Source organism: Cavia porcellus, unplaced genomic scaffold (assembly GCF_034190915.1).
Source record: "Cavia porcellus strain 051 isolate PalLab524CR breed Dunkin Hartley unplaced genomic scaffold, mCavPor4.1 scaffold_31, whole genome shotgun sequence".
NCBI lineage: Eukaryota > Metazoa > Chordata > Mammalia > Rodentia > Caviidae > Cavia > Cavia porcellus.
Genome location: NW_026947514.1, coordinates 34,636,077 through 34,652,430, shown reverse-complemented (window position 1 = coordinate 34,652,430; position 16,354 = coordinate 34,636,077). Strand labels below are relative to the sequence as shown.

Genomic DNA, 16,354 nt, shown 5'->3' with positions numbered 1-16,354 from the left:
AAGGTTATCAAAATGGGAAAACAAAGAATCAAGATATGTCATGTATAGGTACAAATTTCCTATAATGATTGTGATCACTTTGTAAACCTAAAATCTACCCAAAAACTTAAAAATAAAACAAGAGCCAGGGATTTAGCTCAGTAGTATAATGGTCTACCCAGCGAGCACAAGGTCGTGAGTTCCATCTCCAGTACCAAAAAGAAAAAGAAAGTAACACTGCCTTCTTAAACCCATTCTTCTGCTTAACTATTTCTAATATTTTAGATAATACTTTTGTCCTGGTTGTTCTGCCCTCTAGTTGTGCCTGCACATTAGGCTTATAGATTTTTGCACTCTTGTCTTCCAGTCCCCACCTCATTTGGCTGCTTGCTCCTTAATGCAGATTGTACTGTTTCAATACTCTGCTTTCCTGCTCTGCACTTACCAATGCTCTTCCATTTGGGTTCTTACTCTTCTTTCTCTATCCTTTCATCTTTGATTCTCAACTGCTGTTTCCAGGTAGTTTGTGGATTTTTATATTATTTCTGTTCTCTGATGAGCAAAGCTGTAAGATTACAAGTTGAATTGAACATTAGAAGTATAGAAAAAATATTAAAATCTATTAAGTTCCTATTGTATGGAGGTGACATTTAAGTCTTAGTCTCTTTAATATGTAGATATGTTTTTTATCTAAATTTTATTGAAAAGTACTCTGAAGCACTGAGAAGTTAAACATTTTCTACTTCATAAAGCAACTAAGTAGTAAAGTCAGGTTTCAAATTTAGGTAACTTCATTTATGCATGCATTCATTTCTTTATTCAGTAAATAGTTAAGGTGCATATACTATGTGTTGAACACTGTAATAAGCGCTTCAGTAAATATCTTCTCATAAACATTAACTATACAGATGGTGGACTTTTCTGCTATATTGAGCAATGTAGAATAGAAAAAGGAAACAGAAGGTTCTAATGTTCTGTGGAAAACATATACAGTATTTGACATAGATGTACAAAAGACTGTATTTGTACATTGTGGAGGGCCAGCCTATGGAAAAGGTGGAATTGTGCCTTGTCATGTTAGGGAACCTGAACATTCTGTTCTCCACCCTTAGCCTACTGATCACTGGCAGTACCAGTGTCTTTCAGTTCCATCACTACAATTTATCCCTTCCTCTTGTATTTGAAATATATATGATCTGTGTGTCTATATTGCTCAAATTCTTTAGATGATCTTAAATAATTAACTGTCCTTTGTGCAGTATCTTTTTTAAAAGATAATATACATATTGGTAAACCCATACATCATAACGTTTTTATGCCTTGAAAAATAAAGTGTGTTTTCCAATTACATAAATACAAACAGAACTTTTAAAATAGCTATTCGATTAGCCTACTGAAAATGATTGATAAATTTGCCTCTACTTTCAGGGATAACTTGAGTCACAAGCATCTTAACTTTAAAACTAGTAGCACAAAACAGAATCCATTTTTAAGTTATTATACTTGAGATTCCTAAAAATAAATCACAATATAACATGAACAATGACCCCACATAATTCACGATATAGATTTTTACTAATCATATTTAGATCCGATTGCATACCACAGAAGCGAAGTCCAATAAAACAATTACATGAAAAGTGATGCACATGGGTAAACCCAGCACTCCGGAAGCTGAGGCAGAAGGATCACTGCGAGTTTGAGATCATACTAGGCTATATAATGAGTTCAAGACTAGCCTGAACAGCGTAGTGAGGCCTTGTCTCAAAAGAAAAGAAAGGAAATTAAGGTGAGAGAGACGGAGAGGGAGAGAAAAGAGAGAGACGGAGAGGGAGAGAAAAGAGCAGGAGGGAGAAAAGAAAAGAGAAAGAGTAAATGGGACATTCCAGTGTTTGACCATTTTCTAGTGTCTGATAAAATCTGTGACATATTTTAGAAAATTAAAAAAATTAATGAGCTGTACTTCTTTCAGGTACCTTATTGTGTTGCACCTATGGATAATAATTTCAAACGCTCTCAGAAATGTGTTCACTCCTAATGAATATGTCTTACTTAATTGGATAAATACTGTGCTTCCAATTATGCATGTTAAACATGAGAAATCTATTGGTATTTTTCTCCTTGTCCCTATACAAAGTGTGCTGCTCTCTGTGGTAGTACATCCTCTTTATATAGACTTCTGTATTCAGTTTCCCCTTCTATTAAAGCAAAATAACTGAAGTTGTGTACATTATAAAGAAAATAATTTATTTAGTGCATAGTTTTAGAAGCTGAAAGCCCAAGGTTGGGTGGTCTGATCTGTTCTGCTGCTAATGAGGGCTCCCTTGGCTGCATCATAATACAGTAGAGAAGCAAAAAGAGAAATAGCTCTATACAGAAGGCATTACATGGTATAACAGAAAACCAGAATAATGCAGGAGTCAGGCTCAGTCTTTCTTACAGCTTGAGGTGTTAGAAAATAATTCCATGAGGAGCATTAATCCCTTAAAAGGGTAGGGGTCCCCACTGAGCTAATTTCCATACACTAAGCCCCACAAGTTAAAGGTTTCACTATCTCTTAACATTGTCATACTGTGACCTACTCTCTAGCACATGAATCTTTGGGGTACAATCTATATCCATACTATAGCAACCCCTAAACTCATCAAATGTCCACCATTACTCGTATGGATGAGTTTTTTTAAAGACCTCCTTTAATATTATTCCTAGTAAATTCCCTTGACTAATTTGTAAGACTTTTAAGATTTTAAGTTCCTTTAGAAGTTCAAAACCTTAATAAAGCAATTTCTAACATTAAAATACAGTAAATTTCAGGAGGCCTCAAAATCTTATCAGCTTGTTTTTTACAAATAGAAATAAAGTTCAGCTAATTCTAGTGTAACACTGTTTAGCTGTGTAACACTATCTAGTGAACCTGTATTAGATTTTTACTAATCATATTTAGATCCGATTGCATACCACAGATGGGAAGTCCAATAAAACAATTAGTAGTCACTCCAATAAGAGTGACTACTCTCTTCCAAACTGAAAAAATTAAAATTTACTTTTGTGTTGACTGCTGTTGCCCCATATTTAAAGTGTATTTAATTGGGAAGCATTCTTTGTAGTATTCCTTTAAAATATCTACCAGATTAAATATTACAATATGCTGGGATTAAGTGAAGCAGCAGATTCTAGTAATTCAATTCTGTTAATCCTATATTTTATATAATTATAAAACATTAAAAATTTATATGTATCCTAAAATTTTGTTTATAACATCAATTACCATCTAATACATAAGTGATCCATTTTAACTCCTTTGACAAATTTTCAACTTGTATTTCTAGGAAAAAAAATTTACCAGTGCTATATAATTTTATTTAGAACTATCACTCTATAGTAAAATATTGAAATATCAACCTTTTTTGATATCCCTCCACAATTTATATTTTGTTTTTCTCTGTATTTAGTAGAAAAGTTTATTTTGCATGCTTTGTTCTTGTGTTATTTTCATGTGTTATAACTTGCTTCATTTATAAAAAAGAACAGACAGCTGGAAATGGATTGTCATATATTTTGCCCACTACTTTTAGCATAAAGGATATCTTGACCATTCCAGTACAATATACAGGCAGAACTCATTTTATGGAGCTTCAGTTGTTACACTTCGCAAATATTATGTTTTATAAATTGAAAATTTATGGCATCCCTGGGTCAAGCAAACAGTGCCATTTTTCTAAAATGTACACTTCATAGCTCTGTGTCAAATTTTATTAAGTGATACAATATTCCATACTTTTTCATTATTATTATACATCTTTTGATCAGTTCATAACCATCAACAGGCAGAGAAGCAAGACCCGGCACCAGCAAGACATTTAGTGACTTGCTGAAAGTTCAGATGATCATAGGAATTTTTAGCAATAAAGTATTTTTATTATGTGTTTTCAGACATGATAGTATTACACACTTAATAGACTACAGATTGTAAAAATACAGCCTTTTTGTAAATGTGTGTGTGACTTATTCTGTTGTGATACTTCTTTTATTGTGGCTGTCTGAAACCAAACCTAGAATGTCTCTTATGAATCTTAAGAATCTTAAAACCCCTAATACATCGCTAAAGTTTCTTCCTGTATTATTATTAATCACTGCTTAATTTATATTGAAGATATAAAAAAGAGTAAATATAGAGTGTTCTTGTAGCTAGTACATGGGGAAAGTTGACTTAATGATATAATCATGTTATAAAAATCAGAACTAGTACAGATACAAGATCTTAGGGTTTTCAGGAATTAAGTATTTAAAAAGAGTAACAGACAAAAATGCCTAGGTTTTTTGCCGTGAGAAAAATCTATAGGGTTGTTATAGCAATTTGAGGCTTCAATTTTGGAATTTAAATTATTAAGCAAGGTAATATTTCTATCAAATATTTCTTAACTGTAAGAGATAAGGCAGGGTTACTAATACAAAAGTTTTCTGGATTTTCTAGGTTCAGTAATCCTGAAAACATAATACTATTTGCCTTAAAAATACATCAACATTTGAGGAACTACAATGTATGGTTCTTAGAAAGCCTGGTTTGTAATTATCTTTAATAGTGAAATTTACTACTCTGATTTTCTTCATTTTTTGGCTAATTTCACTCAGTTTTCTATTTAATCTTTAATTACAGGCTACAAAAGAAGTAATAGAACGGGAAGCGCCAGGGATGGCCCTGGCAATGCTGATGGGATCACTTAATGTTACACCTCTGGGCATGCTCTCTAGGTAAGAAAGTCACCAACATATTACAAGGAAGTTTCATCCAGACCACTCATCAGTACAAAAGAATGATAAATCTAAAAAACTTTAGTCAGAACACTTAAGTCAGCTCCCATTTTAACCCACTGTTAGGGTCTTAGTATCCTGTGTAAGCTAAATCTTGACCAGTTTCTGGTTTTTTGGTTTGGTTTGAGGTTTTTTGCACTTTGATGTTTAAACTTCTGGCAATTGCTGATATCTGCTAAAAGTAATAGTTGCTGAAAGTTATCAATCATAGTCCAGAAAAATGTCTAGTTTATGGATGGAAAATTATTTTTTCTTTGTGATCATCAGTTGACAGTTTTTAATTGTATCCATTTAATTATAGAGCATGTGATTTATAATATTTTTATTTGTTATTGAGATTAATTTTATACCCTATCCATGTAGCCAATGAAAGCACAGCTACAAGAGAATGAATCATTCATTAGTTTCTATGTACTTTTTACTTGAGCCAGGTGTGGTGATACAATCCTGTAATCCCAGAGCTTGGTAGACTAAGGCAGGAGAATTGTTTGCAAGTTTGAGACCAGCCTGGGCAACAAAGTGAGCCCAAGACCCGCCTGAACTGCGTAGTCAAACTCTGTCTCCAAAAGACAAAAAAATAAATAAATGAAATATACTTTTTTACTTTCTCATGATATTGTATTATGACATTTAATTTAGTAAAAGATAAAAATCAACGTAGCATAATAGAGATTTTAAAAATCCATGCTTGTCTTTAAAAACTAAATTGATACTTTTATATTTTTTTTTAAAAATAGTCAAAAACCACATTTGATCTCCTTTTTTGTGGAATTTTGTGTTTTTATCATGAAGAGAAGTCTTTGTGGTATACAGAGAGTATAGTCAAGAAAGAAATGTCATGTCTTGTTAATATTTTTTGTAATGGCATTTTAATTAGGTAAATGTAATAATACAATTAAGTGTAAGACCCCATGTTAAATATTAAGGATTCTGACGTTAGAAAAGTAAAATGAAACATGATACTCATCTTAAGAATCCCACAGTTTAACTAAAAATATTCATTGCAATTTTAAGGTAACTCTTTAAAGTGAAGATAACTTTCCAGACCCAGAATAGAAAGTAAAGAATTGAAAGTCTTTCTTGGTTTCTTCTTCTCCCTCCTCACCTTCATCATTGCTGGACTGTTATTCAACAGTTCAACAGTAAAATGTTAACTCAGGAGAGATAATTCTAACTACTTTGGAATAAGTCCATTACCTTTACCCTGGAGGCTCCAAAAACTAGTAGGTATAGGTAATATGGTAACACTTTCTTCTGCCTTTTTTTTTTCTGTTTCTTACTGACTTAATTGAAAGTTTAATTCAAAGTTCAATTACAAATTTCAGAAGAGAGATAGCATTAGCTAAGTGAAAAGGAAATGTAAAATATTCCTTGAATGTTCATTTTTAAGAAAATATCTCAAGTTATCTTACAAATTACTATTTTTTAACAAGTATGATTACATTGGTCCTTCCTTTATACAGCTTTTACCTTTTTGAATGCACTTTGAGAATTTTTACATGCAGCTGTGGTAGAACATTTCATTCTGTATGGTAATTAGTTACTTATCTGTATTTTCTAACTTACTGCACATTCATAAGAACAGAAACTTATTGTGACCTTGTTCTTCTGTGTGTTTGAAGATCGAAGACTACCTAAGGACACTTGATATGGTGTGAAGTCAGTAAAGGCTAGACTTGTACAGTTAATGTGGGTTTTTAATTAATTCTTATAATTTTATTAGTGCCTATTAATTTTATAAAATGTTTAGGTTTCAGTGTTTGTAATGCACATATGTATATCTTATTATCTTTTATACCTGCCTTCTTTCCCTCCTTATTTCCTTGCTCTTGTCTAATAATAGTATCCCATCTTCTTTCATATGTTCTTTTTAGATTACACATTAGGATGAGAACAGGAGGCTTACCCTATTCATTTTTCACATCCTCAGGCCCCAAAACAACTTCAGAAACATAATAAATACTGAATTAAAAAGTAATAAAAATATTGATAGTTATGGTTACTGCTGGCGAATCAGTGAGTCACTGTAGTTCTAATAGCATCTTTTCCCCAGATGAAGTAATACATCACATTGGTGCCTTATCTTTCTATTTTTTACTCTAAAGCAACATTAAATTAAAGTAAAATTTAGGTTATTGCTAATGATTTGAATCTACTTCAGTGAGTTAATATCTTTGGTGGAGAGTACAAGTAGGTTGAGAAATGGTGGTGAAGAGTATTATCTCTAGGGAGGCCAGGGATATAGCTCAGCGGCACAGCACCTAACTGGCAAGCACAAGATAGTGATTTAAATTCCTGGTACCAAAAAAAAGACTATCATCTTTAGGGCCAACTGTGATCACTGCGAGCTCAGGACTAGCCTGGGCTACATAGTAAATTCAAGGCCAGTTCAAGCTACATAGCAGAACCCTTGTCTTTAAAAGAAAAGAAACAGAGAGAGAGGAAGGGAGACAGAAAAAAAATAAACCATCTCTGAAGACAGACTTCCTGTACTTTACCCTGGCACTAGCTACTTAATATCTTTTGACTTTGTTTTCTCATCTGTATAGTGAGGATTTATAATAGAACCAAATTTCTTGAATCAAAGAGTTAATCTGTGTAGATTGCCTAGAACAACAGCTGGTTCATAATAAAGCTTAAATATTAATCATTATTGTGTTAGTATTGTTTAAGTGTTTCGGTTTTAGAGCAAGTTGGCTGGCAACAGCTTCTGTTAGCTTTCTTTCACCAGCGAATATCTTAATGTTTTTATTTCTAATGTATAGGTTCACTACATATGGAATTCTGGGATGACACTGCTTTTTTTTTTTTTTTTCTTCAGCGTTGTAAGTCTTCCACTATAGTCTAGTTCCATGGTTCCTAAACAGAAATGTAGCAGTTAAATTACTGTACCCTGATAGATACTGTGTGCTTTTTCATTGGCTCCTTTGAAAATACTTTATCTTTGATGTTAGCAGTTTGATTATGATATGGCTGTGTGTGGTTTTCTTTGAAATTATCTTTTTGTAGTTTATCTGTTGCTATACTGCTAGGGTTTGCACAACAAAAGAAACTCAGAAGTTAACTTGACATCATTAGTTATATATATTGTACATGTACTGCTTTTATTCTATTCACAGAGCATGATGAATGAGGAAACTTGTGTTTCTAATCAAATTTGGATTTTTGAGTCATTTATTTCTGCACCAAACATTCTTTTTGTTTTGCTTTATTTTTTTAAAATATATGTTTGCAATACATAATGTTTACATTCCCTCTAAGGGGTTGTACACTTATAAAACACATCTGAATTCTTTTGTGACCTTTTCTCCTTCCCTCTGCCTTCCCTGTGTCTCTTGATCTCCTTCCAATTTGAAAAAGATCAATCTCCTTACATCCTATTGTCCCTTTTATTTTGCTCTTTATTTATATTTTGGTTTGCATATTTAAGTGTGTATCTGATTAATTTCATAATACTATGATTCATAATAGGTACATCCATTTTCCTACAGATGACTGAAGTTTATCCTTTCTATATCACACCAATACTCAACTGTGTATAAATACCACATTTTTTTACCCATTCATCTGTTGATGGACAGGCTGCTCCCAAGATTTACCCATTATAAATTGTGCTGTTATAAACACAGGTATACATATGTCACTGTGGTATGATGTCATTAACATATGTCATAGTTACTGTTCTCATTGCTGAGACAAAATACCTGAGACATAAACATAAAAGGGAAAGGTTTATTTAAATTACAGTTTTTAGAGGTTTCAGCCTTTAATCAGCTGGCTTCAAGGCAGAGGTCAACCATTCATGGCAGTGGAAGACAGCAAAAGCAACAAGACAGCAAAAGCAACAAGAGAGCAAAAGGATGAAATACGCCTCTTGGCCCTTTTAATCTTATGCAAACTGCTGGGATTAGGGTGGTACCAGTGGATTCCATGGACTGATCCAGCAATCAATCACTCTTAATCCCAGCACCTTTAATCCCAGCATTTTATTATAAATCAGTCACAAACTCTAGATTCAGGTGCCTCTGAAAGAGGCATATCTAAAACTGTATGAGGCATTGGGAGGACATCTAGACCCAAACCATAACAACATACCTAGAAGGCGAACAGCTGGGTTAAATGGAATTTCTAATTTTAGTTTTTGGAGGCATCTCCATACTGTTTTCCATAGTAATTGTACTAGTTTACACCCTGACCAACAGCATACAAGCACTTCTTTGCCCTGCAGTTATATCAACATTTGTTGGTTTCTTCATGATAACCATTCCTTCTAGAGTAAGGTAGTATCTGAATGTTATTTTCATTTTCATTTCACTAATATTCACAGATAATGAACTTTTTTCAAAACTGTATGTATTGGCCATCTGTATTTCCTATTCTGATGCTTTAGCAAACAGAAACTCTGAAAGGATACCCAGATTTAGAGGATTTGGAGGCAGATTTATTAACAGTTGGACGAGTGCTGACAAAGAATGGATCCTTATAAAAGTGCCAGGCCTTGAAAGCCCAGGGAGGGTCTTATATGGGGTTGCCCATAAGAAGTACAGACTTAGAGTACTTGGCTGTCTTTGATCAGCTCTTATGATGTGTATCATAGTAACCAGCTGTGCATCACAGTGACCAGCTATTTCTAAGAAACAGGAACTGCAACAGGAACTGTCACTTGGCTGGGGGTGAGCCTTTTCTACTACACTGCCATGTGTCTTTCTCTCATTTGCTCATTTTTGACTGAGTTTTGCTTTGGAGGTCTGTTTTTTTATTTATGCACATATTTTAGATATTACTCCTCTGGCTTAGTAGCTGCCAATTTTTTTTCCCAATCTTTGTACTGTATTTTCACTCTGTTCCTTTTTTGGTTGGGGGGTATCTATTTTCCTATGCAGAAACTTAAATTTGTTACAGTTCTATTTGTTGATTCTCGGTACTATTTCCTGTACAACTGGGGTTTTGTTTAGAAAGTCCTTGCCTATGCCTATGACTTCAAAAGTTTATCTTTATCTTCCAGCAGATTTAAGTGATACTGTTGTAACATTCAGATCTTTAATCCATCTTGATTTTCCTTTAGTACATAGCAAAAGATAATAAATATGAATTCAATCTTTTGCATGTGGATAGCCAGTTTTCCAAGCACTTTTTATTAAAAAGGCTGCCTTCCCTCCAGTATATGTTTTCAGTTCCTTTGTAAAGATCAAATAGTTTCATGTGCTTGGAGTTGTTTGTGCATCTTGTGTTCCATACCATTTAACCACGTGTCTGCTGTTGTGCCAGTACTATGCTGTTCTTTTGGAGGTTTGTTTTTGTTTTTTGTTTTTTATCACAAAAGCTTCATAATATGACTTTAGAAGTGGATTTCTGATGCCTCCTACTTTGCTCTTGTTATCCAGGATTGCTTTTGTTATTCTAGATCTCTTCTAGTTCAATATAAGTTTTAGGATTGTTTTCTCCAGTTCTTTGAAGAATCCTGTGGTATTTTGGTTGAGACTGAATTAAGTCTGTATCTCAACTTTGGAAGTACTGTATAGTCATTTTAACTATATTGGTTCTGCCCATTTGGGAATAGGGAGTATCTCCCCATTTTCTGGTATGTTCTTTGATCTTCTTTTTCAGAATTCTGTAGTTTTCCTTGTAGAAGTCTTTCGTTTCCTTAGTTAGATTAACTCCTAAGTATGTAATATGTTTTAGAATGATAGCTTGTTTCCTAATTTCTTTCTTAATGAATACAGGAAGACTGTTGATTTTTGAGTGTTGACTTTATCCTGCTTCACTACCAAATTTAGTTATTAATTCCATTAGTCTTTTGGTGGACTTATATACAGTATCATCTCATCTGCAAATAATGAAAATGTAACTTTTTTCCTATCAGTATTCCTTTTATTTCTTTCTCTTATCTTTTGCTATTGTTAATGTTTTGAGAACTATGTTGAACAGGAGTAGTGATATCCTTGTCTTTCTTGTCTTTAATTTTAGAAAGCTTTCAGCCTCACTCCATTTAGTGTAAGACTGACAATCACCTTGTCATAGATACCTTTCTCAAATTGAGATAAAGGACTTCTGTTCCTTTTTTCCTCAGTTTTTTTTTTTTAATCATGAATGGATGTTACATTTTATCACATGCTTGCTTTTTGTTTACCTATATCTTTTTTGAGGATTTTTGTATCTATATTAAAGAGATTGGTCTGTAGATCTCTTTTTTGTTGGTTCATTACTGGTTTTAGCATCAGAGTAATACTAATTTCCAGGACTAAATTTGACAGTACTCCTTCCTTTTCAATTTCTAGTTTAAGGAGCACTGTCATTAGATCTTCTCTAAAACTTCTTGTAGAACCTGACAGTCCTTTGGGACTTGAGATAATCTTACTGGGTTTTTTATTCTTCAGTTTCATTGGATGATACGAGATTATTCAAGATTTTTATATCTTCTGGGTTCAATCCTTTTGTATCTTGGAATCCATTTCCTCTGGATTTTTCATTGTATTAGAGGGCAAGGTCTCAAAGTAGCCATCAATAATCTTGTGGATTTCAACAGAATCCATTGTGATTTTTTTCCTTTTTCATTTCTAATTGTATGATTTTGGCTCTTTGCCCTCCTTATTTTGGTAATGTTGATTTGATTAAGGGTTTGACTATTTAGTTTAATCTATCAAAGATCCAACTCTTTCATTTGTTCATTCTTTGTCCTCAATTTCATTAATCTCTGCTTAGATATTTATAATATCTGTTCTACTAGTTTTGAATTTGAATTATTCATATTTTTCTAGAGATGCATTATTAGGTTATTTATTTGAAGTCACTCTTTTTCCAATGTGAGAATTTACCACTATAAATCTCCCTCTTAGGACTCCTTTCTTTATGTTCCATAGGTTCCAGTGTGTCATATTTGCATTATCATATGATTATAGAAACTGTCTAATTTCTTTTTTAAATTAATCTATGACCCACTGATTCAAGAGGTGGTTACTTAATTTAATGTTTGCTTGATTTCTGTGATTTCTTTTGTCACTAATTTCTGTTTTTATTGCACTTGGATTCAATAATAGGCATGCAATAAGTTGATTCTTTTGCATTTATTTAAACATGTTTAATGGGCTAGTATGTGGTATCTGGTTTGTTTTGGGAAAAGTTCCATATGCTGCTGAAAAGAATATCTGTTCTTATCTTGTTAGGTGAAACACTGTAGATATCTACTAAGTCCATTTGTTTGAAGGCTTAGTTTAACTCTGATATTTCTGGGGTATTGAGGTCCTTCCTTACAATAATATTGGTTTTTATCTAATTATTCATATCTATTTGTGTTGGGAACAGAAGTTATCTTTTAGGGCTTGAAACACTTCACTCAAAGCCCTCTTTCCCTTTAAGATTTGTATAGTGAAGGCTGCTATAGTTCTAGTCATTTACCTTTGTCTTGTCTTTCTCTAACAGCTTTTAATATTTTGTCTCTATGATGCACTTTTGGTACATTGAGTATAATGTGGGATGTACTGGTTCTCATTTAATCAAGCTATTTGTATTCCTGTATGCATCTTTTATCTTACGTTTATTTCTTTTGCTATAGTTGAAAGTTTTTCTGCCATTATTTCTGTGAGCTGGTTTTTTAATGTCATTTGTGTTGACTTCTTATTTTTCACTTATCCCAGCTATTCTTAGCTTAGTCTTCTTTGCATCATCTAGCAGTTGTTGGGTACGTTTTGCATGCTCTCTTTGTATTTAAGGCATCTTTGAGTAGTTGATCTTCATTGTCTTCCAGCTCTGAACTTCTGTCCTCACACTGGTTGCGTCTACATCCCATAGTTCCAATGTGAGTTTTATAATCTACTAGATTTCTATCTGAAACCTTTTTTTTATTTAAAAGAAAAAAAAAACAGTATAAGGGTACAAATAATACAGAATTACCAAAAAATGGTAAGAAATCACTAGTTAATAGATTACATATTATCATCTTAGAAATAGTTGTTCAAGTTACAGGATGAAAGCATACAAAGTGGACATTCAAACAGTGAGACTGCAAACAGTTGGTGTTCAGTGATCCAACAAAAACTTAGTAATATGGTCACCTATCTTAACACACCTAAACACACTTGCAGTTGTATTCTTTAGAGCACTTTTTTCCTCTCTTTTTTACAACAAAATTTACACATTTTGGGTTTTATTACTCCCATAGTTCCTATTACTTTTTTTTTGGAAGAGAATAAAATCAAACATAACAAAACAAAGCAGTCAGTCAAAACAAAGGATAGACATAGCACATGTTGTAAAAATAGAGTACAAGGTTATCAACAATGGTTGCCTCGCCTCTTGTTTCCTTAAAAAGAATTGCCTATATCATTAGGTATAATAAAATTGAACAAAACAGTACAGAACAAGACCAATAAAACCTAAACATTGGAGACATTACAGGACTTCAAAAGAAGATAATAGTCAAACCAAAATGGGCATCATAGTGAATCTTATTGCCTTCAAAGTAGTTGCCTATACCTTCAAACTTGATACTATCAAACAGAACCGAACAGATTCTAATCAGTCAAAACAAGATGGAGTAACACAGGGCTTCAAATCAAGTTAATAGGAAATCAAAAAAGTTACTATAATATATCCTGCTAATTTTTTTATTTTTTTCCCTTAATTAAAAGAATAATAAAAAATAAATAAATAAATAATTTTTTGATGAATAAGGGAGAGATTGAGATAAAAGAGGACATAACAACATAACCATACAGGTCAAAGCATGACAATTTCAGCAACCTAGTGCTTCAACACCAAATAACCTGACTTAATAGTAGTTACAATAGTGGCTCTTTCCTTGAAATAGTGAATATAACGTTGTATACTATAGCATCAAACATATCAAGACAGTGTGAAACCATTCAAGTGGATGAAAGCATTATAGGGTATTTAGAACCAGCTAACGGAAAATGAACAATGGTTTCGATATTAATCTCTTTGCCTATAAAAAATTTTTGTTTATACTATCACATACAATAAAATCCAGTAAGATACAACATCATAAAACCAATGGAGACAGAAGAGCAACAGTTTGGTGGGGCTTCAAAACAAGATGATATTAAATCAGCACTAGCTATTATGATGTCTTGTTTTCTTCAAAATAGCTGTTCATTTCATCACAGGCAATAATATCAAGTAGTCCAGAATAAAGCCATTCCAATTAATGAGTGAAAACGTTATAAGACTTCAAGGCCACATAATGGAGAATCATGATTACCACATACTTTTATATATTTGAATCATTTCTTACACTAGGGAAACTACTCAGTATTCACACATGTGAGTTTGATTTCACTTATGAGTGTGGTCTCAAGCTGCGCCCATTTATTTATAAATATCTCAATGTGATCCTTCTGTATAGCTGAGTAGTAAGTACTCCATTGTATAAAAATACCACAACTTTTTTATCCATTCCTCAGTTGAAGGACACTTGGGTTGTTTCCAAGATCTGGCGATTACAAATTGTGCTATAAACATAGGTGCACATATATCACTGTGGTAGGATGCTTTCAGTTCTTCTGGGAATATGCCTAGAAGTGGAATAGCTGGAACAAATGGGACTTCCAATCCCAGCTTTTTGACAAATCTCCAGATTGACCGCCACAATGGTTGTACCAGTCTAAACTCCCACCAACAGTGCAAGAGAGTTCCTTTTTCCTCACAGCCTCTCCAGCATTTGTTGTTGTTGCTTTTCTTGATCCTGGCCATTCTTTCAGGAGTGAGATGAAATCTCAGTGTGGTTTTAATTTGCATTTCTCTAATGACTAATGATGATGAACATTTTAGCATGTATTTATTTGCCATTTGTATTTTCTTCATCTGAGAAGTGTGTATTCATCTCAGATGCCCATTTTTGGATTGGACCTTTGAATTTTGGGGGTCTGAGTTTTTTTAATTCTTTCTATGTTTTAGACAGAAGTCCCTTGTCTGAGGGAGAGTTCACTAAGATTTTTTCCCCAGTTTGTGGGTTTGCTTTTCACTATGCTGGAGATTTTTTTTTTTTGACATGGAGAAACTTTTTAATAAGAGGTGGTCGCAGTTATTGATTCTGGGAAGTATTTCCCGTGCGGTTTGAGTCCTGTTCATGAATTCTCTACCTACCCCTATCTCTTCAAGGTTTCTACCCAATTTGTCTTCCAATAGATTTAGTGTTTCTGTTTTAATATTCAGATCTTTGATCCATATATATTATGATAAGGTCTATTCTTTTTTTTTTTTTTCGCTGTTTGAGGTGTAGCATCAGGTTATTTATTTGTATTCATTCTGTTTTCCTAATGTGGGAACTCAGTGCAATAAATTTTCCTCTAAGGAGGGCTTTCATTGCATCCCACAGGTTCTGTTAACTTGTATCTGTATTTTCATTTTCTTGTAGGTATTGTTTAATTTCTTCTTTAATTTCCCCTATGACCCACTGATTACTCAAGAGTGTGTTATTCAGTTTTCATGTGTTTGTGGGATTTTTGCAGTATCTTTTATCATTAATTTCTAATTTCAAAGCGCTGTGATCCAATAACATGGAAGGGATAATTTCAGCTCTTTTGCATTTATTTAAATATGTTCTGTGAGCTAATATATGGTCTGTTTTAGAGAATGACTCATGTACTGCTGAGAAGAATGTATATTCTGATGTTGTTGGATGAAACACTCTGTATATGTCTATCAAGTTCATTTGTCACAGGTGTGATTCAGTTCTGTTATTTCTTTGCTGACTTTCTGTCTGGTTGATCTGTCCCTGGGTGTCAATGGTGTGTTAAAGTCTCCTGTTACAATTGTGTTACTGATAATTTTATTTTTCATTTCTGTTAATACTTGTTTTATATAACTGGATGCTCTGGAATTTGGTACATATGTATTTAATTAAGATAGTTATCTCTTCCTCTTGGAGTTTTCCCCTAACGAGTATGTAGTGACCTTCTTTGTCTTTTCTGATCATTATTGGTTTAAAGTTCACATTGTCTGCGAACAGAACGGCTACTCCTGCTTGTTTTTGGATTCCTGTTGCGTAAAGTATTGTTTTCCATCCTTTGACTTTCAGTCTGTGAGTATCCTTCTGAGTTAGATGGGTTTTCTGTAAACAGCGTATGGTTGGATTTTGTTTCTTGATCCATTCTGCCAGTCTGTTTCTTTTAATTGGTGTATTGAGACCATTTACATTAATGGTTATAACTCTTATATGTTGGTTTATTGTTGACATGTTATCTTTCTGCTCTTGCATTTTTATCTTTCTGTTCTGTTTAATTATCTACTTTGCTTAGTGGTTTTCTCCTTTGTGTATCTAAACTGACTTTCAGTATTTTTTTACAGGGTTGGCTTGGTGATCATGAAGTTCTTCAGCTGTTCTTTATCATGGAAGTATCTTATTTCACCATCGATTTTGAATGATAGTTTTGCAGGGTACATCATTCTAGGTTGGAAATCATTTTCCTTTAATGTTTGGAATACTTCACTTCATGCTCTTCTTGACTTTATTGTTTGTGCTGAGAAGTCTGCTGTCATTCTGATAGGTTTTCCTTTATAAGTGATCTGTCTTTTTCTCTCTGACAGCTTTTAATAATCTATTCTT

The 16,354-nt window shown here is 33.2% G+C and overlaps 1 protein-coding gene across 25 annotated transcripts in view; it reads left to right on the top strand.

Annotated features, from left to right (window-relative positions):
* Gphn (gephyrin) overlaps positions 1-16,354 on the top strand; it is a 531,921-nt gene that overhangs the window by 240,336 nt on the left and 275,231 nt on the right. For all 25 annotated transcript variants that reach the window (XM_063241465.1, XM_063241478.1, XM_063241474.1 and 22 more), the window contains one exon: positions 4,637-4,731. In XM_063241465.1, the coding sequence (XP_063097535.1) occupies positions 4,637-4,731 (95 nt within the window). The remainder of the gene's footprint in view (positions 1-4,636; positions 4,732-16,354) is intronic.